At 42.1% G+C, this 26,204-nt stretch overlaps 1 protein-coding gene across 6 annotated transcripts in view; it reads right to left on the bottom strand.

The window, feature by feature from the left end:
- The window catches only part of ARHGAP25 (Rho GTPase activating protein 25), an 81,308-nt gene that overhangs the window by 21,516 nt on the left and 33,588 nt on the right, over positions 1–26,204 (bottom strand). For 2 of the 6 annotated variants that reach the window (XM_090281453.1, XM_090281450.1), the window contains exons 2-4: positions 20,024–20,223; positions 11,640–11,727; positions 6,349–6,465 (exon numbers count right to left, since the gene is read on the bottom strand). In XM_090281453.1, the coding sequence (XP_090137579.1) occupies positions 6,349–6,465; positions 11,640–11,727; positions 20,024–20,223 (405 nt within the window). Of the gene's footprint in view, positions 1–6,348; positions 6,466–11,639; positions 11,728–20,023; positions 20,224–20,428; positions 20,670–26,204 lie in introns of those variants that run through there. The other 4 variants (XM_090281451.1, XM_090281452.1, XM_090281448.1 and 1 more) reach the window with 3 other exon arrangements.

The following is a 26,204-nucleotide window of genomic DNA, read 5'->3' as shown; positions in this document are numbered from 1 at the left end:
TTCCAGTGAAGGAGGAAGACAGAAGACATGGGTGGGAGATACTCAAAGACCATTCTCCAGAGACACCAACAGACCAAACCCAGGCCTCCCATTCTGTGCCATGCCCTCCTCAGTAGCACCTACTCTTTCACTGAACTAGCGCTCATGGCTCTTTCTGCCCTCTGCCAGCCACTCATTCACTCAGGACCAGTCAACATGGACAGAGATGTTTCCGTCTTAACAGATATAAAGTTACAAATTATAATTGATTAGCTAATTATAACATGTCATATAATAATTATTAATAAATTTAATTAAGCTACTTATATAACAAACTGCTCTGGAAGCATTCACATGTGCTCTCATTTAGTCCTTATAAGAATCCTAGAAAGTAGATATTACTGTTCCATTTTACAGATGAGAAAACTGAGACTCAGATCAGGAATTTGTCCACAGTCATATTTGCCCCAAGATTCTAAATTCAGTGATTTAATCCCTTTTGTTTAAAGTCAGTGGAATAAAATTATCTAGGAGAAATCTGAGATATCAGCCAAATCTCAAGGGGAAGGAAGGAGATAGGGGTAGAGAGCGGCCCAGTCTCTGCTCACAGGCTATCCTCCAGCCTTTATTTCTCAAGAACCCTCCCCAGTTTTGCTAAAAGGCCACAGGACACTGAATTGGTTTGGGGGAGTGAAAATGAAAGGATTAGCTGTCACCTCCTTTCTAACCTGGTCCCTCCTTCATCATCACTCAAACACTCCTTGGCTCAGGACAAGACCCTCTTCCCACCCCAGGTCACCAGGAGAGCCCAACTCATCCCCCTTCTGCTCCCAGCTTTGCTCTCTCCCCACTGGTCCTGTGGGCCAAGAGCTGGTACCTGCCTCCCATGGGCTCAGTTCCAGGAGCCTCCGTATCCCTGACAGAGGGAAGAAGAGCTGGACAAAATGTCTTTTAGTGGAAGAATTGAATCACAAAACAGAGAAGAAATACCTTGCTTTCGAAGCTTGCGGATTTTCCTCCTGAAATTCCAGCCAAAGAGCAGTACGAGGGAGGGAAAGCCACAGCCCATTTCCCACTGCGGCATCCTGGGAATATGAGGCAGGCAAGGGCGAGGAATCACAGCCTCTGCTGGGCCAGTCTCAAGCCTTTCCTCCTCCTCAGGCTGGAAGAACCACCCTCTCTCGCTTTCAGACCAGCACATGCTTGTAAATATTGTTCGGGTCTGACTCCAGCACAGAAACTCTGGGATCTGCAGGCACCTGCCCCAGGCCCTCCCTTCCTCCTTCCCACACCACTTCCCCTCCCCACTCACCTTTACACACATGACTCTTGGCTTTTAAAGAGGGAACATAAAGCTGTCAGGGCCCACAATAAAAATAAGTGCCTCATTTTACTTAGCAGCTAATTGTCAACTGCCATTCAAGGGATACCATGGAGATGGGTTAAAAAAAAAAAATCCCTCCCACAAGCCCTTACCAGCATTGCCCCATATATCAAAGCATCTGGCAGGAACACAGGATTTCACTTAGCGTTGATGAAGCCAGCCCGCCCTTCCCTGGAAATGCTTTCACCACTGCCAGTGGTTCAGTCAAGCCTTCAGAGAAAATGATCCTGGATGTGGGATGCTGGATAAACTGAGATGATTTTTCCTCCTTCTGTTGAGATGATTTAGCAAATAGAGCAACAACCCTATCAGACAGGCCCAGGACACTTAAACGGACTCTTGGCATCACTTGGCGGGGGGGGGGGGGGGGGGGGGCGTTGAAATTGACGGATGGGGGTGGGGGTGCTGATAGTCAGGAGCAGGGAGGAATGCCAGGAAAGGCCCTGGGCCTGATGTTGCCAACCAATTGTTCATTCCTCCATTTTATCACAGGCCAAGAATAGAGGACTCATCTTGGACACCACATTCTTGTTCATGGTGAAGTTACCCCCATGTCCTGGCAATGTTACCTCTGAAATGTTTCACAAACCTATTTACTTCTCTCCATCTCCATTCCACCGCCCTCATCCAAGCCACTTTAGAATGAAGACCAACATCTTTAACAAGGCTATGTCCACTGTTAATCACCTTCCTCTCAATCCAGAGCCTGTTCTTTCTGTCACAGGACTTTTGCATGTGCTATTTCTCTAACTGAGATACTTCCTCTTCCCCTTTCTCTGCCTAGTTAGCCTCTATTGGCCCTTCAGATTTAAGCTGAATCATCACTGGTTCAGGGCTTCCCTAAATTTCTTGACAAACACCATTTTCCCTCCACATGTTATGATGTGTTTTTTCTTTGTGGCACTTTTCAGAGGTGTAATTTTATGGTTTTCTTTGGATTTTTAAAAACTAATTTCTTTGTCTTCTATATATGAGCTCCTTGAGAGAACAGACTTTTTCTTTTCTTTTCCTCTCTCCTCTCTCTCTCTCTGTCTGTCTCTCTCACTCTCTCTCTTCCTGTTGCACCCTTGGTGCTAGTACAGTGCTTGCCATATGACATATACTCAAGAAAAATTTATTGAGTAAATGAATAAATTTGTATCTGTCTGGTGTTAGGATCTTGGGGGAGGGGAATGAGGGAATTAATGAAAATAAATAAAAATCATCTCTCTTAATGTCCAGTTTAGCTAGAGAAAAAGAACTAGAACAATGAACCGCAGCAACAGCATACTCTCACAAATTAAACTCTGCTATAGATTGTGAAATCATGCTCTGAAGGACACAGAACTTAAAAATAAGAGGAAGCAAAAGAACCTAGACATTTAACAATTCAATATTTATATACTCTGTGCCTGGTGTTGGCAAACACTCAAAGACACTTAACACATGGGACCTACCCCAGGATCTTATAATCTGGCTGGGCCAAGAAGAGCTATGCACAATTTAGTGCAGTGCTTAAGTACCTCAGGTGGCCAGGCTCCAGAGGAAGAGGGCAGAGCAGGTCCTGACTGAGTAACAATTTGCAATGTGAACTGTCTGTTCCCTGGGGAATGGGACAGAGACCAGGTTTCAATGAGGGACTCCAGGGAAGGCAGAGCTTTCTTACTAAAAAAAGGAGGTGTTTCAGAGAAAATGGGCAGCTGTGAGCCTGGGAACAAGTCACCAGCAGTGGAGATGTGATCTCCTCTCTTCCTTTTCTCCTACTTATATTGGGAAAACATGGAATTGCATCCAGTACTTCTGGGTAAGGTGCTGCTCTTGTAGGTGTGATTGATAGTAAGAAATTTGTATTTGGTCTTTGACTCCTTTAGCACAGAGCTCCTAAAACTCTTGGAATTTCCTGTATGAGAGTTATAAAGATATCTTTTATCTTTTGGAAAGTACCTAAGGATGGGGACCTGGTTGCCAGAAGAGCCAACCATGTGATTAGAGGTTTGGAACTTTCAGTTCCACCCTCCAAACTCAGAACTCAGGGGAGGAGGGAGGGCCTGGAGGTTAAATCAATTGCCAATGGCCAATGAGTTAATCAATTTTCGTACATTGTGAGACTTCCATAAAAATCCCCAAAGGACTGGGTTTCGAGAGCTTCTGCAGTGGCAAGCACGTGGAGATGTGAGGAGAGCAGAGCTCCTGGAGAGAGCACTGAAGCTCTGCGTCCTTTTCTCCTCACCTTGCCCTATGCATCTCTTTCATATGGTTATTTCTGAACTACATCCTTTTATAATAACTGTCATCTAGTAAGCAAACTGGCATCCTCAATTCTATGAGCCACTGTAGCAAATTAATCAAATCCAAGGAAGGGGTCACTGAAACCTCCAAATCATAGCCAGTCATTCAGAAGCACAGATGATTAAGCTGGACTTGCATCTGAAGTATGTGTGTGATTGGGGTCAGTGCTGTCGGAATGAGCCCTTACCCTGTGGAACTGATGCTATCTATAGGTAAACAGTGTCAGAATTGAGTTAAATTGTAGGACACAGAGCTAGTGACTAAGATGTGTAGGAATCATCCACACAACCACATTGGAATTGGTTCCGGAATCAGATAAGGTGAGAAGAATGCTCAGGGCCAGCTATGAGACAGGAGGAGCCCAGGGGAAGAAGTTGGATCTGCTTTGGAAACCATGTGGGCCATCTCTCCCATCAATGGAGAAAGGGAGCCAGAAAGGAAATTGGGGCAGGAAGAGGCCTTAGCACTGAAGACCTATCACCAGAGTGACTTCTTAAACTTAAAGTTGGGATTCAAATGGACTACAGGGGTCTGAAAGTATCCTGCAGTTGAACTCAAAATTGTCTTGTTTGAACACTTTTCTGGGGAGAGTATCCAAAGCTTTTATTGAATTCTTTAAGGGGTCTGTGAATCCTAAAGAACTCCACCAATGCTCATCATTAATGTCCTTGGAAGGAGATGATTCTAGAGGGAGCAGTAACCTATTTACTAAATAATTTTGCAGATAAGCTGGTAGTCATTTAACAAAGTGGAGTGCCTAGGGGAGTAAGACACAGTGTTGCTATGGGAAGAGGTGACCAGTCTTTTGTCCATTCACTTAATAAATATTTATTGAGCATCTACTCTGTCAGTCACTGATTAGATTCTGAGATAGAGTACTGCCCAAAATAGAGGGGAAAACTCCTGCAAAATAAATCGAAGCTTTCATTCTAGTGAGGGGAGACCAACTGTGAACAAAACAAATAAGTAAAAATGTTAAAAGGTAAATGCCAAGAAGTAAAGTGAAGCAGGAAAAGGGGACAGGGAAGGCTGGGAGTAGGGTGGGGAAGGGGTTCAATGTTAAATGAGATGATCAAGGGCAGGCTCACTGAGGTAATCTTTGAACAAAGACCCGAAGAAAGCAAGAGATCAAAGCATACAGCTTACCTGGGAAAAGAGAATGTCAGACAGAGGAAACAGCAAGTACAAGGACCCCAAGCCAGGACATTTCTTTGGAGAAAAGCAAGGAGGTTGATGAATTTGGAGTGGGATGAGCATGGGAGAAGGTTCTGGAAAACAAGGTCAAAGATAATGGAGGAGGCAGATTGTGCACTATGAGTCATAATAAGGCTTTTGACTTTTCCTCGAGATAGAAAAGAAGATATTAGAGAGTGTTGAGTGGAGAAGGACCTTGATATGACAGACAGGTTTGACAGGTTCACTCTGGTTACTTTTGAAAACAGCCTATAATTCAGACAAGACAGTATGGCACCTCAGCCAGGATGGTAGGAATGAAGGTCACGAGCAGTGGGCAGGTTTTGAGTGGAAAAAGCCATAGAAAGGTTTATATAGGGTTACAATAAGGCAGCAGCAACATTCTCAAAGACTTTCTACTGGTTGAGGGTATATACCCTGCCCATCTAGCAGATGCAGGGGACACTTTACAAGTGACATCCTGCTGTGGGGAAGAGAGCCACCTACAGAGGCAGGAGCCCTGGCCCCACTCCTCCACAGCTGGGTCCTTTGTACAAATCAATTACTTCTGAAGGACCAAAGTTTTCTGACTTACAAACAGGGAAAACATATGTCTGACTTGCTCCAGTACCTCAGACTGAACTCTGCTGCCTTCAAATGTCTCCTCATCCTGAGATCTGAAATGCCACATCAGAGCCAAACCCTGTTCTTTGAATATATAAGTAGAGCTGTACTCTTCTTTCTCCTCCCTTGGACTTTCCCCTGCCTACAGGACTTACGCTTGACTTGCTTCTCAGGGTGGTGGCACTGGGGTGAGGGGAGGGAGGAACCCCATGTGGATTATGACAGAGTGCAGTAGTTCCCCATGGCAAGGCCACGCCAAGCTCCGCACAGACACAGATGCTAGTCCCAGCACTTAGACAGTATTTTGACTCAGAGCAGGTGAAAGATTAGACAACATCTACTACCCTTGTCAACAGAGACAGCCTAAAGCACTGAACTGGGGAAAACAGAAAATGTCAACAATTTCACAATACAAGGGCAATAAGGAAGGTTGTAGCTAAGTTCATGCAGGCTGGATAGCATACAACAGAGATTTAGTAAATAAAAGATTCATCTCAACCTGATTGCACCATAAAAATATTGTGTGTAGGAACTGGGAAATGGTTAATGAAACTATGCTACTCTTTTTTTTTTTTTTTTTTTTTTGTAATAGGTTGCCACTGTTCAGGAAGACTGAGGCAAGCACTCTTGAGTTTGGCTGTTCCATCTAAGTCACTTTTTTTCTTGTAGCCCCCACTGGGCAGGTTACAGACCACAGAACTGCCTCCCTGCCCCAGATCCTGGGTTCACAGGTGGACTCTAGACACCAGCTGAGATCACCTAAGGAGGAAAGCTAGAGGCTTGACAATGAGCATGGCCTCAGAGTTGTCCTCTGATCTTCTCTGAACATTTTTCAAGGAAAGATCATGTCTAGAGCTACTTCCTCCCCATTCCTGAGATGTTACAGACACCTGCCCAGAAAAGCCTGCCATGGTCCTTACCTCCAGAGGGTGTGCCAGCAACTCTTTTAAGGAATTTAACCCACTCCTCCATCTCTGCCTGGGAGCTGGCCATGAGGACATAGGAGTCCTGTCCTGTGCGACTCTGGTCCAATGAAGCTGGAGGAAGAAGTAACACTGATGAAGGTCTCAGAGTAAGGAGCTGGAACAGGGCAAAGCAAAGAGAAGCTGAACCTAAATTGCTTTCTTGGTTCAATTAAACAATGAAACAACACCAAAGCATTATCTACTTATACTCAGTGGCACTGAATATTGTTTTTGCTGAAGTTCTAACTCTTAGACAAACCATTGACCATAATGGTTTGCAATCAAGATGACTTTGTGGGAGGGGGGAGGGAGAGAAGGGGGATAAGTAAGGGAAGGGTCTAGTCAAGGAACTTGTATAAATGACTCATGGACATGGACAACAGGGAGGGATATGATTGCGGGAGAAGGGGTGGGCTGGGTGGGGGGGAGCAATGAGGGAAAAATGGGACAACTGTAATTGAAAAACCAAAAAATAAAAGAAAAAAAAGATGACTTGGGCTGAGAGCTGCTCCCATGGAGAACAGAAGCCATTTGCTACCAAAAAGGAAGAAGAAATGAACGGGCCACTTTCAGTATTAGAGGAGATAGGATCAGCCCATACATATTTGAAGACTTCAGTTCATTGTGCCAATTATGGATACTTTCTTAAGCTACCATTAAACTCAGTTGTAGTGGTGGGGAAGGAAAAGCAACTCAGGAGGGAGGGACAATAAAAATGTGTGCCTGTCTCACAAAACCAGTGCTTCCTGTTTGAGGATTACTGATTGCTCTCCTACCTGCACAAGACATTGCAAGTGACAAGTTCTCAATACATATCTAACGGACAAATGAAGTTTATTAAGACTTTCTTGACCATTTTTACTTTAAACACAAGGTTATAAAGAGATATATGTAGTATTTCCTGAATTGGTGTTCTCAAATGGACAAAAATGTAGAGAAAATGACAGGGGGTTGGGGGTGGTAGGGGAGAAGACCAAGAGAAAGAATGAGAGAAAGTGACAAAAGAGAAAAATAGAGAGAGAGAAGGAGAAAAGAAGAAGAAGAAAAGCATCAAACATGGCTGTTAGGAAAGACGAGAAAATAATAGCAATCCATTTCAATTACAGGATACTATTATCATTTCAAAGTGCCTTTGTATATATCAACCCATTCTTCTCTCAGTGTCAGGCATTTCCCTCAAAGGGAGTCTGTTTTAGCACCACATTTGTGCTCAAACCTATATTTCCTTGCAGGAAAACAAAAGACTTTAAACTTCTCATTGGTTCTGTTCTCTTGAACCTATCTTAACATCACCAAGCCTCACCTTCTTTTACCCTTTGTGATGACCTAATTCTGAATCTACCTTATCGTGGGGTCATCAGCTCTTCCGAGCAGAAGTATCAGTCCATGGAAGCCCTGACTATTCAGGAACATCCTGAGATCAGTGTCTTTCCAAAAGTAGAATGGGAAGTAAGAAGTTCTCAGGGAAGAACTAAAACATTCCATAAAAATCACAATATCCCTTTGTTCTAGTATCATTTCCACTCTACAGATAATGTAACTGAAGCCCAGAAATGGAAGGCATCTGCTCATTGGTACCCAGTGAGTTTCTGCCAAACTCAGGCCACTGGTCTCCTTTCTTCCAAAAGAGTTTCCACTAGCCCATATTGCTTCAAATTTGACCTTGTCCAAAATTCATATGGTGTCCTTCCCCACCATGCCTACACTCCAATCTACTCTGTTGTTAAGAACACGCCTTTTCAGTTTACCCTGTTTCCTGTGAGACCCTTTAGTTTGATCATGGCAATCCCTTTGAGAAATATCCAGCTCTCAAGATGTTTCTGAGTAGCCAGGGCTTCCATGGACTCACTCTTGTATTCAGGATATCTGATAACCCAATGACAAGATAAATTCAAAATCAGGTCATCCCAAAGGGTAAAGAAAGTTATGCACAGTGATATTAATACGAGTTCAAGAAACCAGAACCAAGGGAATTTGAAACTCTTTTGTTGCCTTATAAAAAAAAAAATGTTTGAGCACATTGAGGTGAGGATAAGCTTTCTTTGGGGAAAATTGCCTAACATTAATACAAAGCCCATGAATAGCAACTGTTCCTTCAGGGACATACTTTTCCTAACTTAGTTTGTTCAACATGTGTCACATAATTGGCTGTTTTCCTTGTCAGAAAGGAGGCTCCCTTCTTTTCTTCCCCTGCCTAAGGAACTCTTACCATTTTTTGAAATCTAGCTCAGATGTCATCTTCTCTAGAAATACTTTATTAATATCTTCTCCTCTCACTCCAAATTAAGTGTGGGTCCCCTATTCCAGAAATTCTTTAACATTTTATCCTTACCTCTCTCACAGCAGTGGCTAAACTATCTTGAGCATCAGTTTACTTATCATTAATATTGAGGAAATTACTTAATATGTCCCAAACTAAAGCACTAATCTTCCCCCAGAAACTTGCTACATGCAGAAATCTCAGCAAATGCATCCTTCCCATTGTTTAGATAAAAAACCTTGCAGTCAGCCTTGACTTCTCTTTCCTACGTCCAATCCATCAGCAAATGAAGTGCCTTCTACCTTCAATATGTATTCATAAAATGACTATTTCCCAGCCGTTCACTGTTCCCATCTCTGACTTGGATAATTGCAATAGCCTCTTCACTGGTCTCTCTGCTCTGCTCTTGTCCCTTTTTATTCTCAATTCAAAAAAGTTGTAAAACCTAAGTCAGATCATGTCATTTCTTTGCTCAAAACTTCCCAATGGCTTTGCATCCTTATAGCTTAAAAGCTAAACATTTTACAATTGCCTTCAAGTGCCTATCAAATCTGTGCTCACCCCTGACTGAATCTCCTACTTTTCTTTCCCGTCATTATTCCACGGTAACCACATTGGTCTCTTTGATATTTCCTGAACATGTGAAATAGGCTCAGAGACTTTGCATTGACTGTTCCCCTTCCTGGAATGCTCTTCCTCCAGATGTGCACTTGGCTCACTCCTTCAGCTCCTTCCAATCTCTCCTCAAGGGTCACCTTCTCAATGATGCCTACTCTGCCTACTCTATTTAAGATGGCAAATCAACCATTGCCATCCCCATCTCGACCAGTACTTTCTCTTTCTTTGCTTAAATTGTTTCCATAGTACTATTTCATCATAAAAACTATATAACTTACTCATTTACTTGGAAGTTTTATTCTTTGCTGGATTCTCAGTTCTATAATAGTGCCTGGCTTATAGCAGGTGCTCAATAAAATTGTTGAATAAATGAATGATATCTAACAAGATGGTCTGAGAGTTAAAGGCAGCATATGCAGCAGAAGAAATAACCCCCTTATCCCTGGTGACTCCCTTTGGGTGGAAGAACAGATAGTTCCTCTGCTAGAGGTAATAGGGAGAGGGAAGCTTGCCCTAAATTTTTGTACCTGTCCCAAATAAAGAAAAGTTTTCTCTGTGACCTTTATGTAACTAATACTGATGCTCACAGACAGAGCCTTGATTAAGAAGGTCATTTCTTATGCCAGCAATGGCCTCTAAGAATCATCTTGCACAAGAGGATGACAAAAAGAGAGACTGAAAATTCTCTGCATCATAACATAAAGGTTTGTCTCACTTTAGGTTGGGAGAAGCCTTGGAAATGATGGCACCTTTAGGTAAATTGTTCCCTACCTTACTATTGCTTTAGAATTGTTGTTTGTCCTTATGAGACACTGTGTGCGTACACGTGTGTGATTTGTCTAAGAATTTCCCCAGCAGCCCAGGAGACTGCTGCAAGTGTGAGTGATAATGAGAGAACGAATCTTCATTTTACCGTTGTACAGCACTCTGTGAGGGTACTGGACTTTTGGTGCAAAGACCGTGATGAATTTGCAGCTGGAACTTCCAGTGGTCTACTATAGATTGAAAATTCAGGCTTTGGGATTTGTGTTACCAAGGATGGTTGTATCTCATGAATTGTGCCAGGGAAGCTGTGCTAGCAATGGAAGACGCCTGTGAGAAAGGGGTGGGTTTTCCTGGGGAGGAGAGACAAAAAGTAAGTGCATCCTCTGAGGAGGAAGAGAGATGGATAGACTTTCAGATAAGAAAATAAGAGCATGCTTGTGACGGGGCTACCTGGGAAAAGCTCCACTTAAAATAAAGTGCTTTGCTCTGCTTTTAATAAATAGTCAGAACCAGATTCAGGATTCCCTTCTACATTATAATTTCCTCTAGTTGTTCCCAAAATAGCAAACACTTACATGACACTGTGTACCAGGCACTGTACCAAGTGTTTCATTTATTTTTATTTTTATTTATTCCTCGCAATTATCTTCACTGTCTCAATTTTACAGATTAAGAAATGGAGGCAGGGAGATATTAGGTAACTCGATCAGAGTTACACAAATAGTAAGTGGCAGGGCCAGGTTTTGGACCTGGGCAGGATGGCTCCAGACTGGGCACATCTAACCTCTCTGCTAGCCTGCCTTGTGCATATAGCTGCCTTGTGTGAGTGGTAGGAAGGGAGTTAAGGGAAAGGTGTTGGGGGACTGTGGCCTCCCCTGATGTGTCAGCAGGGCAGCAACAGCCTGGCCGCACAGCTGGAGCTTCAGTCCTGGAGTTCCTAGCGGGACTGGGGCTGGCAACTGAGCAAGAGACAGGGAGAAGCAGCTTCAGTGTAATAGTCACACAAATACAAACAAATTCCCCTGGAGACAAATCGAGACAAATTCCCCTTGCCCCCTATGTATTCTGGGAAGGTAAAGTAACTCTTGATTGGGAAAAGCACCCTCCAGTGTGCTAACATGTGAATTACGGTACCTGACATGAGCTAAATGCCCTGTAAGTCGGAGCTGTCATTTCTTATTAGGTCACATTGAACCTTAGGAGACTGTTGACTGTGGATTGCTTTCCACCTACCAAAATGGCAATTTCACATTGTTCAATTTATAGTTTAACTATTAATTTTAATGTCCTACTTACCTTCTAGACTTAACTTGTTTTAGTGAGCAGGGAAGATGTACTTTTCAGATCAGTGTTCCACTGCCTAGTGGAGCACCTGGCTCCAAATCTACACTCATGAAATACAGAGTTGCACTGAATGTGCACCCATTTAGTTCACTTGCTAGTTAATGAACTAGTATAGGTTAATTGACTATATACAGAACTACTATGCATTCTAATTAGGTTAGTGTGTTAGTTGTTGACAAACTCATTGAATATATCTGACTTCTAGGATCCAGAAAAACTGAGAATGTAATATACCTCTGTCCCACCTTTCATCGCTTACCTGGAATGATCTCAAAGACAAACTTCCCTGTTTCTTCTGGGTTTGCAGCAATCTCCTTGATCGTACTTCCTGGTAGATACATACAACCCTGAAAGATCAAGTCAGGATTTTGAGATAAGCGGCAATTTTATCACCTATTAGCTGAAAAACAGATAGGACAGTGAAGGGATAGAGAATGTGGGAAATTATCTTTGAATGGGGCCCTTCTGCTATTCAGGCCTTGGTCTAATTAAGTGGCAACTATCTGAGAGCAAGCTAGGTGTCTAGAGAGAAAAGAACAAGGTCCTGACAGGAGAAAGAGCTCAGGGGGCATCATTATCAACACTTGCCTCTTCCCACTTTTCCAAGGAACCGACTTCCTGGCCAAACCAGACACTACGTCTGTGTGAAGGCAATGCTGAGACTGGGTAGACCATCGTCGTCATCGGCAGCCGTCCGTCTCGAGAGACGATGGTGTAGCTTCTTAAGAGTCTATCTGCACCGCCGAGAATGGCTGTGCAGTCCGACTCGGGAGTGACACGGTATCTGTCTCCTCCCGTGTTGAATCGACATCTTGCATGAAGCTACAGAGCCTGGGCAGGGTGATATGGAGGGTCTGCTGTTGCCCATGCAGCAGACCTCCCCTCTCTTCGCAGCTGAAGGATCCAAGGGAAAGACGGAGTCAATACAGCTTGGCTTCAGGTGCGCCGCAGGAGTTGCCGGTGTTGACCACAACGTCAAACCGCCTTAGGGACTCCGGCTCCGGATTTTCTGTCGGGGTTTACTCCCTTAGCCTTTCCCCTGAAGAGGTATGCCGCAAGGCAGCGGAGGTTTTTTGGAGTCAGAGTTTTCCTTCTCTGATGTGCCCTGACTGGAAGATCGAACCAGCGACACTTAGCTCGCAGGCCGACGCTCAATCCACTGAGCTAAACCAGCCAGTGGGTAGACCATACATACTACCTTAAGAACTGAATGATAGTTAACCATTCAGAGGGATGGCATCTTCTCCCTTGCTAAGCACCTTGAATATATTACTCATTTAGTCCTTCTAGCAATCCTTAAAGCAAGGTATCATTATGCCCACTTACAAGTCAGAAAACTGAGGATCAGAAAGATTCTGTAATTTGACCAATGCATAGATGCAGAAAGTGGCAAAATAGTAATTGATCTCAGAAGTGAGTTCAAAGCCTCTTATACATGGGTGTGTTATTAGAAAAACAACACTGGCTGCTGTGGCTCAGTGGATTGAGCGTTGGCCTGTGAGCCAAGTGTCACTGGTTCGATTACCAGTCAGAGCACATAACTAGGTTGCACATTAGGTCCCCAATTGGAGGTGCAAGTGAGAGGCAACCACACAGTGATGTTTCTCTCCCTCTCTCCTTTCCCCTCTCTCTAAACATAAATAAATAAATAAATAATTTTTTAAAAAAAGAAAAACAAGTCACTTTCACCATGTGTACGCTCAATGCTTTACCCTTTACAGTGCATAGTCACATGCCTATCTCATCTGATCCCCAAAACAGCTCAGTATCAGCAACATATGCCAGTTCTACTTTGCAGATGAGGAAACCAACACTTTGAATGTCTAAGTGACTGTACGTAGTTCATATGTACTAGAGTTAGTGACTTATAGTTTATGTCTCATTGGCTGTTGGAGGTAGCATGTCTGTTTCTGAGCTAAGTAGACATGCATGCCTCTATTCTAGAACAAAGTGTGGTTGAAGAGGTCTGGCAACAAAGAAGCTATGAAGGCAAGAGTCTTAAGGAACTCAGATTAGCTCAGGAACTTGAAAGAATAAATGTTTCTTGAGTGTCTAGAAATAAAAATGTCTAAGACTCAGAAACCGAAAGAAAAAAACAAATTGGAGGAGAAAAGGGAAGAGAGCAAAAGTGAGGAAGAATGAAGGAGGAGGAAGAGGAGAGGAAGGGGGAAGAAGAAAAAAAAGAAAAAATTGTCTATAAAAGGGAATTCTGCTTTTTCTTTTCTCTTTTTATTTCTTTTTTTTTTTTTTGTATATTTCTCTAATTTTATTACTTAATAATAACCTCCACCTCCATGGTCCTCACCATCTTTAAATATCAATGACCCCAGAAAAAATTACCCTGAGGTTGTGCTGCTGGGCTACTTTTCATGAGTTATGGCACCAAAATAAAAGGCCATGTTACTTTTAAATAGAAGGAAGCACTGCCTGATAGGAAGGAGAAAAAAAGAGGTAACTGCTTCTCCCAAGTGCCTCTCTAAACTATTATTTGATACCCCAAATCATTTCATCCAAAACAGTAAAAATAAAATATCAAATATATAAATACCACATATTGAGCAATTACTAGATGACAGGCTCTGTGTTAAATACTCTGAATATATTATTACATCTAATCTTTAGAAGAACTCTATAACTGATATTTCCCTCATTGGAAAGAAAAAAAGCAAGGCTCTCAAAGGTTAGTTAGCCAATCCAAGACCACAAAGCTGGTTAATAGGAAAATTATAATTCAAACCTTGGTCAGTGGGATTTCAGAATTACAAGGCTTTATTTACAGGTCTAACTTTCTTGCTGAAAGAAGTAATGATCAGAGTTAAACTAAATCACACCAAGGCATAAATGACAAATTGTAAGACATTTTCCCATATTGAACACCATGGACTTGAACAGGAGAGAAGAAGAGCAGGAAATAGTAAAAAAACATTAGTAGGGGCGGGGACAGTGATGGGGAAGAAGTATTGTCCGAGAAAAGAAAGTTGTCCATGGCCACTTTCACCCACTTGGCAAGTTAAATTGGGGTTGACTCTGTACAAAGATGGAAGGAGGGAGAGATTTATGCTGGAGGCCACAAATCCTACAGCAATGATGCTGGGGAGAAATTTGTGTCGATGGTATGCCAGAACCCACTTATATTGGCTTAGAACTGTGCCCTGGCTGGTATGGCTCAGTGGATTGAATGCCGGCCTCCAAACCAAATGGTTCCCAGTTCAATTCTCAGTGAGGGCACAAGCCTGGGTTGCAGGTCAGGTCCCCAGTTGGGGGCGTGCAAGAGGCAACCAATCAATGTATCTCTCATACACTGCTGTTCCTTTCCCTCTCTTTCTCCCTCCCTTCCCCTCTCTCTAAAAATAAGTGAATAAAATCTTTTAAAAAAACAGTTACAGTTTCAGGAACTCTGTGAACCAAATATTAAATACAGCCATTATTAAAAGTTAAATTATACAAACTTACCATGAAATATTTTATATTAAAAATAAAGGTAATGATACTAAGAATTCATTACTTCCTAATTATTTATGGTATTTAGCTGTGATTTTTGTTCATGTGTTCATTCACATCTACACTATCTGTGTGGTAGAAATTCTGTATAGCATTGTGTTACTAGTGTGCATTTCTTCTCAACTCTGCATTCAGTGACGTCATGGTAGTAGTTTGAATCAACCATAGTGGGAGTATTTACACCACAGAAATTGGCAAATACTGCATCCAAATCGGCTCCCCCACCAGAATATTTACCAGCACACCACTGATTGACAACCACTTGGGTAACTTCACAGAAAGCAGGAAGGAGACAAGACCATGCGACAATTCGATCAGAGTTATGTAAACCCTCATTGTAGCAGAGACTTGAGGGCAAATTGCTGAGATTCTGTTTTAAACTACTTCCCTGACAAGGAACATTTTGGGATGTTATATAAACCTAGGTCATAGAGTTACAGGACATCACGCTGTGAGAGCTAGACAGACCTTTCTGAGAACTCAGAGAAATGCACAGACTGCCTTCCATCAAGCCTAGAGGTTCTCAAAAGCCTATACACGAGAGTCCATTATTAGCGTTCCATAACTTATAAATCATTCTCCATTGTGGGACATTAGGTCCAATATTTCTCACTATAAATAGCACTCCATATATTACTATGTTTGGATAGGTTCTTAAAACCAGAATGACTGGGTATGATATATACCCAATCTTTTTTTTTTTTGGATCTTGGAAATCTGGCCAAATTGCTTTTTAGAAAGGTTACATCAACTTACACACACATCATCAATACATTTGAGGGCCTTTTCATCTATCTTACTACTCTTAGATTTTCAGGGTGTCTTCTTTTCTGAGGTTCTTTTGGGATCAGCATCTGTGTTATTTTTAAGTTTACAATGAGTTTATGTTTTTGTCATAGAAAAGTTAGAAAGTAAACAAAAGAGGGAATTTAAAAATTATGTGTAACTCCAATACTGAGATAACCACAGTTAACACTTCTGTGTATTTCTTTCCAGCCTTTTTCAATGAATACATATTCATGATTTTTTCCTCAAGAATAGTATTAGTATATACATCATTCTTTGTTGTAAACTACTTTTTTTCACAACAATAATCTTATGGATATCTTCCAATTTCAGTAAGTATTAATTTAGGGTATCAATGGCTGAACTGTATTCTAGCATGTGTTTCTGTGTGTGTGTGCTTGTGTGTGTGTGTGTAAAGAGAGAAACAGACAGAGAGTCAGAGAGAGACAGAGACAGAGAGAAGTTCCCTGATACAATTTAGCCTCTACTATTGGGCATTGTTTTCATATCACTTATTATAAACAACACAGGGTGAAAACCTGTACAGGTAAATTTAATTATCTACATCCATGTTAATCACCCACTTAGATTAAATTGCTAAAACTAGAAATGCAGGGTCAAAAGACTTGCATTTTTAAAGGCATATTACCCTCTGGAAAGGTTGCATGGATTTTCATTTCGACCAGCTATGCATGAGAAGTCCCATTTCGTACCACACTGAAATGTTTAGAAAGTATTTGCCAATTTGATAAAGGGACAGTGGTATCTCATTGACTTACATTACATGTTTTTAATTATTACTGAGATTGAAATCTTATGTGCTTTTTGGGCTTTGCCTTTTTAGGGAAATTGACCGTTTGTGTCACTTGCTCATTTTTCTATTGAGCTGTTTCTTAGAGATCTGAAAGAGTACTTTAAATATTAAGAATATTTGTTTACTGTATGTATATAAACTTTTTTTTATTTGTTATTTTTTCACTTTATTATGTTGGTTTTTAACGTACAGACATTTTATTTTAAATTTTCTTGTGCTGTCTTTGTTGCTATGCTCAAAAACCTCCAACCTCCCAAAGATTATGAGACTACTACATTTTCTTCTAGGATTTTTATTAACTCATTTTTTACATTTAAGTCTTTAATTCATCCAGAATCATGAATGATATGAAATATAGTATGCAATTATGCATTTAGTTTTTCTTAAGAATTTAGCTCGTGTCTGTTACTTTCATTTCATTTTAGATATTTGCAGTGTCTATGAATCCCAAAACAATGTTAAATGATAACACAATAAAAGTACTATATTTTGAATAGATTTTTCTTTCTCTTAATGAAATAATTATGGATATATGAAAAGTCTACAAGAATGTTCTTTTAATTGTTGTTTGTAATGATAATATTGGAATATCAGCCCAACTTCTCAACTAATTTTCAGTAGGAAATTGGTTAAATGAATTATAAAATGTCCATACAATAAATTATTTTATCAACATTAAAAATTACATTGTAGAATACTTAATCGTAATGAATAATATTCATGACATATTGTTAATTATTTAATTAAAGTATTATTATAGTTTTGCATTTAGAATAGACAAGTTTCTAAATGTATGTATATAGAGAGAGGGAAGAAACTGGAAGAAGTGAGGACGTGGGTGGTTATTTTTGCTGATGGGATAATTTTTATTTCCTTCTTTGTGCTTTTCCACATCTTACAACTTTCCTACCAGGTACACATATAGCTTTTGTAATAAAAATATACATATCTACATAAAGTAAAATATTCTTTCTAAGTAATTCATTTTATTTCTAAAGAATTTTTAATAACGTTTTATATCTGAAATGAGAATTTGGTTTTACCCAATGCTTTTTTCAGCCATCAGTTTAGGAGTTGTGTGGTTTTCCTTATTTGACTTACTGATCCTGACCTATTGATCCGATGTATTATATTAAGAGATTTCCTACAAAATAAACCATACTTGTCATCCTAGAAACAGCTCTATCTAATTATCTCAAGATAATATAATCCTGAGGGGACTTTGGGTTTCCTTCTCCAGAAAATGATATAAAGCATTTTCTTATACATGCTTTATACCATTTGATCCTGCAACAAATGCAGGCCAGGTATGACTGCTTTGTGTTACAAAAAAAAAAAAAAAAGGAGAGAGGGGTCCAGAAAAATTAAATAATTACATGGTCAGATGGCAGTAGAACTGGGAAAAGAACACAAGCTTATGGAAAACATACCTCTCATCTTCTATACCTCATGGAAGTAAACCCCGCTAAGTTGTCCTTTCCACTGATTCTGGAAGCCCACACACTGTTGCCATCTCCCTAACTCTCTGCTGGTGGAAGACTTCCAGCATCAGCTGTCAATGCACCAGTCACCACCATCTGAGCCTGTAATTATCCAGCTCTGATAGAACTGGGCTGTTCATAAAGTGAAGGAAGTCTGGTCACAATGCACATGACACTAGCAAGAACCCAATCTGTGATGGAGTCTCTGGCCCTTCTGTCACCTTTGCAGTGACAGACACAGTGCTCAGTGGAGTGCATTGTTAACCAGGTGCTGCTGATGCCTCATGGATCCTTAAATTTGTCCTTAAAGAGAAATATCCTCTACCAAAATGACTGTCTCCTTTCTTTACATACCCTGACATGTACCCCCAATATCTTCACACTTCTTGGAGCTTTTGGGGGTGGGGGGAGGAGAACTCCAGAAGATTCTAGAGTCTATTTTCCCTAATAAGTTATTTCTGGCCAAGCCCCCTCTTCTACCTTCAGAGACATGAGCTCTAGGTAGGGTGAACAGTTGCCCTGGTTGCACCAAGACATAAAGTTTATACCTGGGGTCTCAGGATAATGGTTAACAGCACCCCCTTTCACTCCCATTCACCATGATGGCCACTAAGAATTGATGATACAGGGAGAAAAGATCTAGGCCCAAGCACTGGCCAGGTGGCTCAATTGGTTTGAGTATCATCCCATACACCTAAATGTTACAGGCTGAATTCCCAGTCAGGGCACACAGCTAGGCTGTGGGTTCAATCCCTGGTTGGGGAGCATACGGGAGACAACTGATCGCTGTTTCACTCTCACATCGGTGTCTCTCTCTCTCTCTCTCTCTCGCTCTCTTCTCCTCTCTCTAAAATCAATAAACATATCTTCAGTGAGGATTTATAAAAAGGATCTAGGCCAAAGGTTTAGGATCAAAGCCCTTTCTAGCCCCATTCAGTATATCAGGAAATCCTGTTAGCTATATTTTCAAAGTATATTAGGAATCTGATCATTTTCCTCCAGCTCACAACCTCCACTGAGATTCTAAACATCATAACCTCTCACCTTGAGCCTCCTCCCTCTGGCCTTGAATTTATTTTTGAACACTGTATCCAGAGCCATCTTCTTACACATAAGTCAAAGAAATTTCCCTTTCTGTCCATCACCCTCCGTGTAAAGACTCAAGTCCTTACCATGCCATACAATCTCCTTTGCAGTCTTTGTCTCAACACTTCATCACCCCCCACCTCTCTGACATCAGCACCTCTGATTCTCTCAGTCTTTAACTCTGCTGACCCCTCACTGACCTCCTTGTTATTCCCCACACATGTCAGACATGCTCCACCTCAAGGTCTTTGCACTGGCTATTCCCTCTGCCTAAAGTACTCTTTCCTTAAGATCTGCCTGACTAATTGCCTGTCCTCCTTAGTCTTTGCTCAGATGTCACCCTCTTCATAAGATCATTCTGACCATCTTAAAAATTCTAACACTTCCCCCAAACCCTTGACCCTCTTTCAACCCATTCTATTTTATCCTCATAGAACTAGTGATTTTCTAACAAACTACATACATTTTGTTATTTATTATGTTTATTCTCTCCCTTTCCCCTCACCTTCTAAGTTCAATATGGCAATGATTTTTATCTACTTTACTCAGTGGTTTATTTCAAGTACACAGAACAGTGTCTGGCACATAACAGATGCTCAATAAATATTAATTGAACAAACAAAAGAAAGCCCCCAAATCAGTTTTCCTGAACCCAAATCCACTCTCTCTGAGCCCTCCCACTCAGGATTACCATCAAGGCCATGTTGCCAGCCTTGACTTAGAGCTGCATTCAGGAAGTTTCACAGTGTTCATCTCAGGGCTTCCTGGAGGAGGATCACCCTGTCATCTTTGCAACTCAGATTACATATCTAGAAAATGGTGAAAAAGAGAGTAACCTCCTCTCAAATAAATGTGTGTCTAGTTCTAGTAAGAATGCTCCAGTGAGTTTACAGCAATTTAGGTGGGCTCCACACCCACCTCCTGCGTGCCTGGACAGAGAGCCCTGAGAATGGGGATGGTCAGCCTGGCTGGTACCTGTGGTTTCATGTCCTCTTCATCCTTGTAGTAGTAGAGCTGCTGTGCCCTCAGCACAAAGTACCTCTGCTGCCAGTTTTTCACGATGGACCTCTGCTTCTTCAGCCAGCCCATCTTGATAGGTCTTTCCAAAGGGTTGGGGGTGGACGACAGGTGGAAGGCCGCCATCGGCTCACTGGTCATCACACTCCTTGACCGAGCTGAGGAGAGAACAGACAGGCAGACTGGCTGACGGACATGAAGCAGTGTGCAAAGAATGGGCGGAGAGGCGAGAGAGGAACCCCCGAGGGGGCCGAGAGGCGGGTGGAGCCCCAGCCAGGTCCAGCTCAAGGGTCCAGATCTGTATCAGAGAAAATCCCTGGTGACCCAGAGACCCGACTGCTCCCAATAAGGACAAACCGAGACCTAGAAGGAGGTGAGAGCCAGAGGCCCAGTGCACACGCAGTCCGGCAGCTGGGGTCGGCCCCCTCATTCTGCAAAGTGAAACATTGGCTGGAGAGTTTTGAAGAGGAAGTGGCCGCAGCATCTGACAAAAGGTGCTTCCTTTTTCCTGCGTGGGAGTCAGTATCTGACAAGAGAGAGGAGAAAATAATGCCTCACTCTGAGGGTTCAGGGTGAGTCCCACGCAGCTGCACAGGCACCGGAAGCTGCCAGGCATTCTTCATCAAGGAGGAGCTGGTGCGTGTCACTCTAGCCTCACTGTCAAATAGAGTCCTTCTCGGTTTTATTGCACTTGTGAAAATCTCCTGTCTAACCTGAATTTACATTCCATGGTGATAACATGGTAAACATGGTGTTATTAAACAAAGTGAACACACACACACAAAAAAATTGTCCTTCTCTGGCCGACCCCCAAAACCCCAGCCCCTGTCCATGCAACCAGCATGCAGAAAACTGGCTTGTGAACTTTTCTGATGAGTGTCACTGAGTGCCATTCTGTCCCCTGTCCAGTGAGAGTGTTTACAGCTCTTTCTGCTGGACCAAGAGCCTCCCTATAGCTGTTCTCCTGATACCTCTTCAGTCAGGTTGTCCCTCCCTTGTGGCCACAGCACAGAAGCATTTGAAAGGCAAATGAATCAGCCAGCAGAACACAGAGGTAGAATTTGAATCCAGACCCCTCAACCATTGCATAGTGTTGTTGGCTTTTGTTTTTACCCAAGGCCTCTGCCTGTCATTGGATCAGGGTCAAATGTCCACAGTTTGTCTCCAATGGTCCTTCCCATCCAGTACAACTCTCTCCTTCTCTTTCCTCCACAGCGATGGATCGCCCTGCCTGTGGTCCCATTTCAACACATCCTCTGAGCCTCACCAGCCATTCAACAGGGCCCTTGAAACCACACTGGAGCTTGTTGTCTCCTCGACCTTGCACAGTGCTCCACACTTGCCAGTCCACAGTGGCTGTATTCCTCTCTGCTGGAGGGAGTCTCCGTCTTCCCATGCCTTTATTCAGCTTTTGCTGGTTCCAAGAATTCATCCACAACTGAACTAAGCCAACTCCACTCTCTCCACATTGCATCTCACCTGGTTAGAGACCTGTTCTTCCCTTCCTGGCACTTTCACCCCAAGCCCATTATGTAACTTCTCTGGGTCTCCGTTCCCTCACTGGTTAAACTAGGATAATAGTAGTCCCTACTCTGTGGAATTATTGTGAAGATTAAACAAGCTTACATATATAAACCACTTAGCACAGCCCCTGGTCCAAGGTAGCAAATGTTCCTGACTTCCTACTGCAAGGATGGAGATCAGCTCTGGGAGCTCCTTAAATTTCTCTCTTCATTTTACAGTGTCACTCCATCATCAAGCTTTCTCTCTTCCTTCATCCTTATCTCTAATGCATTGAATTATCAACTTTTCCCATTGTTTTGGATTCCTTTCTCTCTATCTCATTCTAGGCCTGTGGTTTTCAACCTTTATTTATGTCCATGGTACACTTTCAAATACCAGAATTTATATTGCATTATGTACAGAATCTTTCTTCCATTGGCTCTAATTGTATCCAGAGTTACCACCCTATTTACATGTGTCACCTTTCAATCTTGTATTGCTATCTGATGAGGACACTGCCCTAACTGGGCTCTCTTGACCCTCACAAGGGGTCTGTGTTCATGTCACATACCTCCATTCTCAGGTGCCAGCTTACAGTCACCCCTTATCTCCCACCATGGACAGCAGAGATCATACTATGTTGTACATAAGGGATAAGACATACTTGATTCAATAACCTCCTCTTGGGCAGATATAATCATACAAGTGCTTGTACTCAACTGTAGTAAAAAGTAATTTGACATTTTGATGACAATTTGGCAGCATAATTACAAAGGGTTTGCTTTACACCTATGTATCCTGGAATCCCAGTTAAAACTGTCCTCAGATTTGGCTCATTAATTAACTGCTATCATCCAGATCTTCAATCTGTAACCCATTGAATAAACATGGGAGTAATCACTTACTCTCAGGTTATGTAAATGATCTGGTCCATAGGAGGGATTCAGCAGGAATACAATGGAGAGGAGGGAACCCAAAGAACTGTATATGGCTCTGTGTCTCTCTAGATCTGAGGCTGTAATTTGCAAAGACTTATATCTGTTCTAGAAAGAGGGCAAATGGTAGGGAGAGGTGAAAAGAATGGTTCACACACACAATAAAAGGTGAGGCATTGTGGCAGAGGCTGGGGGATTCTCCCCACCTTAGTATAGCCTCTGTGTGGCCCAGCCCAGTGTGATTTTTGTAACCATGAAGCTGAAGCAACATTAGACTTGGGAGGGAGAGACCCCCTCTAGCAGGAGAGTCATGTGGAGTCTTCACTTAGCTTCTGGGTGATCACATCACCATATGGAGCCAGCAAAGGAGAGGACGAAAACAGACAGATGCCAGATGGTGATTACAAAGACTTGGGCTTTATGGGCTTCTCCCAGAGACCCAGGGAAATTGTTAGAACCACTATAGGAGATAGGAGAAAGTAAAGGTCTTCAATAGCATTGAAGAAGTGGGATGAGGGGAACAGGAGGCAAAAAGATTATAGATCAAAGAGAAATAACAGCAAAGAAAAACAGCAAAGAAAAACTTATTGCTGAGATATTATTCTATTGTTAGTTTTGAGAAATTTTTTATGTTTTGTTGTGACAAAAACAACAGCAAAAACAAACACATAAAAACAAAACCTCCCTTTAAAGCATCTGTGCATTGTGGAGTGGCCTGGCAAAGGTAGGTATGGGGATCTAATGTTATTAGATTTGGCCAAGAGGGGCTTAGATGCCACTTTGCCTGTCCACATATTGTCAAAGCCTTGACTAAACCATCTTTTATATTCCAGATGTGATGCTGTTCACCCATACATCCACCCAGTGTTTCTTGAGTGTCTCTTATCATCCTCAATGTAGGTGGTATGACTGTGGTCACTGGATCATGTGTTAAATTTTAGAGTGTGGATGGCTCAGCACAGACCTCTCTACACTGTAGAAATTAGGCCCAAACATGGGAGAGGAGGTATCTGAGGCTCCAATGAGCAAGTGACTCAGCAGGGGAACTTTATGTCCTATTCAGGGCCATCTTTCACCTTAGCCCTCAGCATTGCTCATCAGTCAGGCATATCATGAGATGACTGAAATATCCAGGAAGAAAGCCTGCTGGGTTTTGAGTTTGACTTCGTTTTGACTAACTTTCCTTATTAGTTCCTTCAAACAGTCTCTCTTTGTGTGTGTAACTTGTTCCTGGATAAAGTAAACAAAGAAATCTGTTACTATTAATGGAGCTATTTCTCATAATGAAAATAATAACTGTGATGAGCTTCACTCGTGATCCAAAAGTTGCACATTGAGTGCATGCTCCCTGCCCTTCGGGAAGGATTTCTGAGCCAGGTTGCGGGCTGGAGAGGGGGCTACAGGCTGACCAAGGAGGCAAGGTGAAAAGTTGGATACAGAACACTCTGGGGAAGGGGGAATGAGGGCCCATTAAGTCAGAAACCCACCCTTACTCTAGTAGAAAGAGAGAGAACAGCCCCTAGCATTGTGCTGTCCAGTACAGTAGACACTTGCCGTGAGTGGCTATGCACATGAAAATGAATTAAAATAAATTAAATTCAGATCCTCAGTGACAGCAGCCACATTTCAAGTGCTCAGTAGCCCTATATGGGCTCATAGCTAGAGTAGTGGACAATACAGATAAAGAACATATCCATCTTCTCAGAAAGTACTATTGGTCAGCCCTTCCCAGAATCTGAGTGTTATCATTACTAAACATGAGACAAAATAGGCCATAAACATTCGGTAGTATTTCATGAAATACAGAAATCAAACTGGAGGGTCCAGAGAAAAAAGTGGCTTCAGGTGGCAGAGTGAGAAGCCCAACCTTGATCTAAGAGATAATAGGGAGCCATTTCATGTGCCTCAGTAAGGGATGCCCATGATAAAATATGGACAAGTTCTATAGTTGTACTGCTTATGCTGAAGTTAGTGTGCAGGTGAGTGAGAGCACCAGAGAGGAAAGAAGAGAAATGGAAAAAGTGTACATTCCCAGGAATGCTGTTTCTGTAGAAGTTACCTGGTTTTTTGCCTCAGGTTGAAGCAAGAGAAAATTAAGAAAGTATAGACAGAGAGGTCAGCTTGGGAAGCATTATCACTTCCTTTCTTAATCTTCCCATCTTCTGACCTCTAACATGCCCCCCAAAAAAGCAATCAGTCACAAGATCTTCTAGGGTCTACTTTTGAGATAGTTATTCTTTCTGTTCTCAACTCTGCCTTGGTTTAGATTCTAGTTTAATGATGGCTCTGAATTTGTGGGTAGATAGAAATAGTTTATCCAAAGCTGGAAGAGCTACTAAAGGTATTTTCTCAATACGCTGACATGAGCAGTGCATTAGTCTAGGAACCATGTTTGAAGAGGGAGTAGAATTTATATGCTTCACCCCAGAAAGCCTCTCCTGAGCTTCAGATCCATCTATTCAACTGTCTGCGGGTGCCTCCATAGGAACCTCAACGTCACCATGTTGCTAGTTGAACTTACCACCTTCCCCCTCCTCACCTTCCACCGTTCCCCTGTCTTGCACCAACAGGTACACGCAAACATGCTTTACCTCTGTTGGTCTCTGTGATGTGCTGTGAGTGACCTCTTTCAGCCAACCAATCAAACCAGAAAGCTACCCCATTCCTACAGTCATCACAATCAAAAATCTTTTTCTTTTACTCCAGCCTTTCTAACTACCCTAACCTCGCTTCCCCCCCCTTCTATCCTTTTCCTGCATTTCTACAACAACTCTCTAATGTGTCTCCTCCTACCAGACCCCCTCTAGTCCATTGATGACATCGTATATGACATGGTCCTTCTAAAATACAAATATGATCATGTTACTCTCCTGCCTAAAAGCCTCTGATGACCCTCCAACATCTTTGTCCTAAAATATGAAGGTTGAACTCCCTAACACTTTGTGGTTTTCCTACTGCATTCCCTGCTCTTCCTCCATACCCATCGTGCACATTATCCATTACAATAAGTGATTACATTTGCTGGAATATTCTCCCATCCATTCTCACCTGCCCCTAATCTGACCTTTTGGAAAGCTCATTTATCCTTTAAGACTTACTTCAGGCCACACCTCCATTGAGAAACCTTCTCAGCCCACCCAGACACAATTATTTCCTGGGCTCTATTCCTTCTTAACTAGGTTCATATGTCCATCAAAGCAGTTATATTCCTGCCTGGTCCTTTCTTACTATCTTCCCTTTCCACTACCCTCAGAAAACAGGAGCTCTTTTCTGATGCTTTGGACTTGCTCATTCTTGTGTTCCCAGCAAGGAAGATGAAATAAGGCATAGGCTTTCACATACGCAGCCTTGGGTGAGTCATGTTCTATCTCTGAGGGTTCATTTCCTCCTCTGTGAAATTGTGATAATAATATGTACTTTGTGGGATGGCTAATCTGTAAGGATCAATAATGATATGTGGACAGGCTCCAGCTAATATCTGCTTCTTAAAGCGTAGCCATTATAAATGGAAGCTATTATTATTAGCATTATTAGTATAATATGAACTCCATTTTATATTAAAGGAAAGAAAGGGTGAACAAGGGAGAGAGAGAGAAAATGAAAAAGGAAAGGATAGTTGAACATTATACAGTATTCCAGGTGCAAATCCAGAGTGTGAATTACGATGGTGGCAGTGGAAAAGGAAAGAATAAGAGAGGCAG

This window comes from Furipterus horrens, unplaced genomic scaffold, assembly GCF_987537825.1.
Source record: "Furipterus horrens unplaced genomic scaffold, mFurHor1.1.pri manual_scaffold_6, whole genome shotgun sequence".
Taxonomy (NCBI): Eukaryota; Metazoa; Chordata; class Mammalia; order Chiroptera; family Furipteridae; genus Furipterus; species Furipterus horrens.
This window is presented reverse-complemented; position numbering and strand designations above follow the sequence as displayed.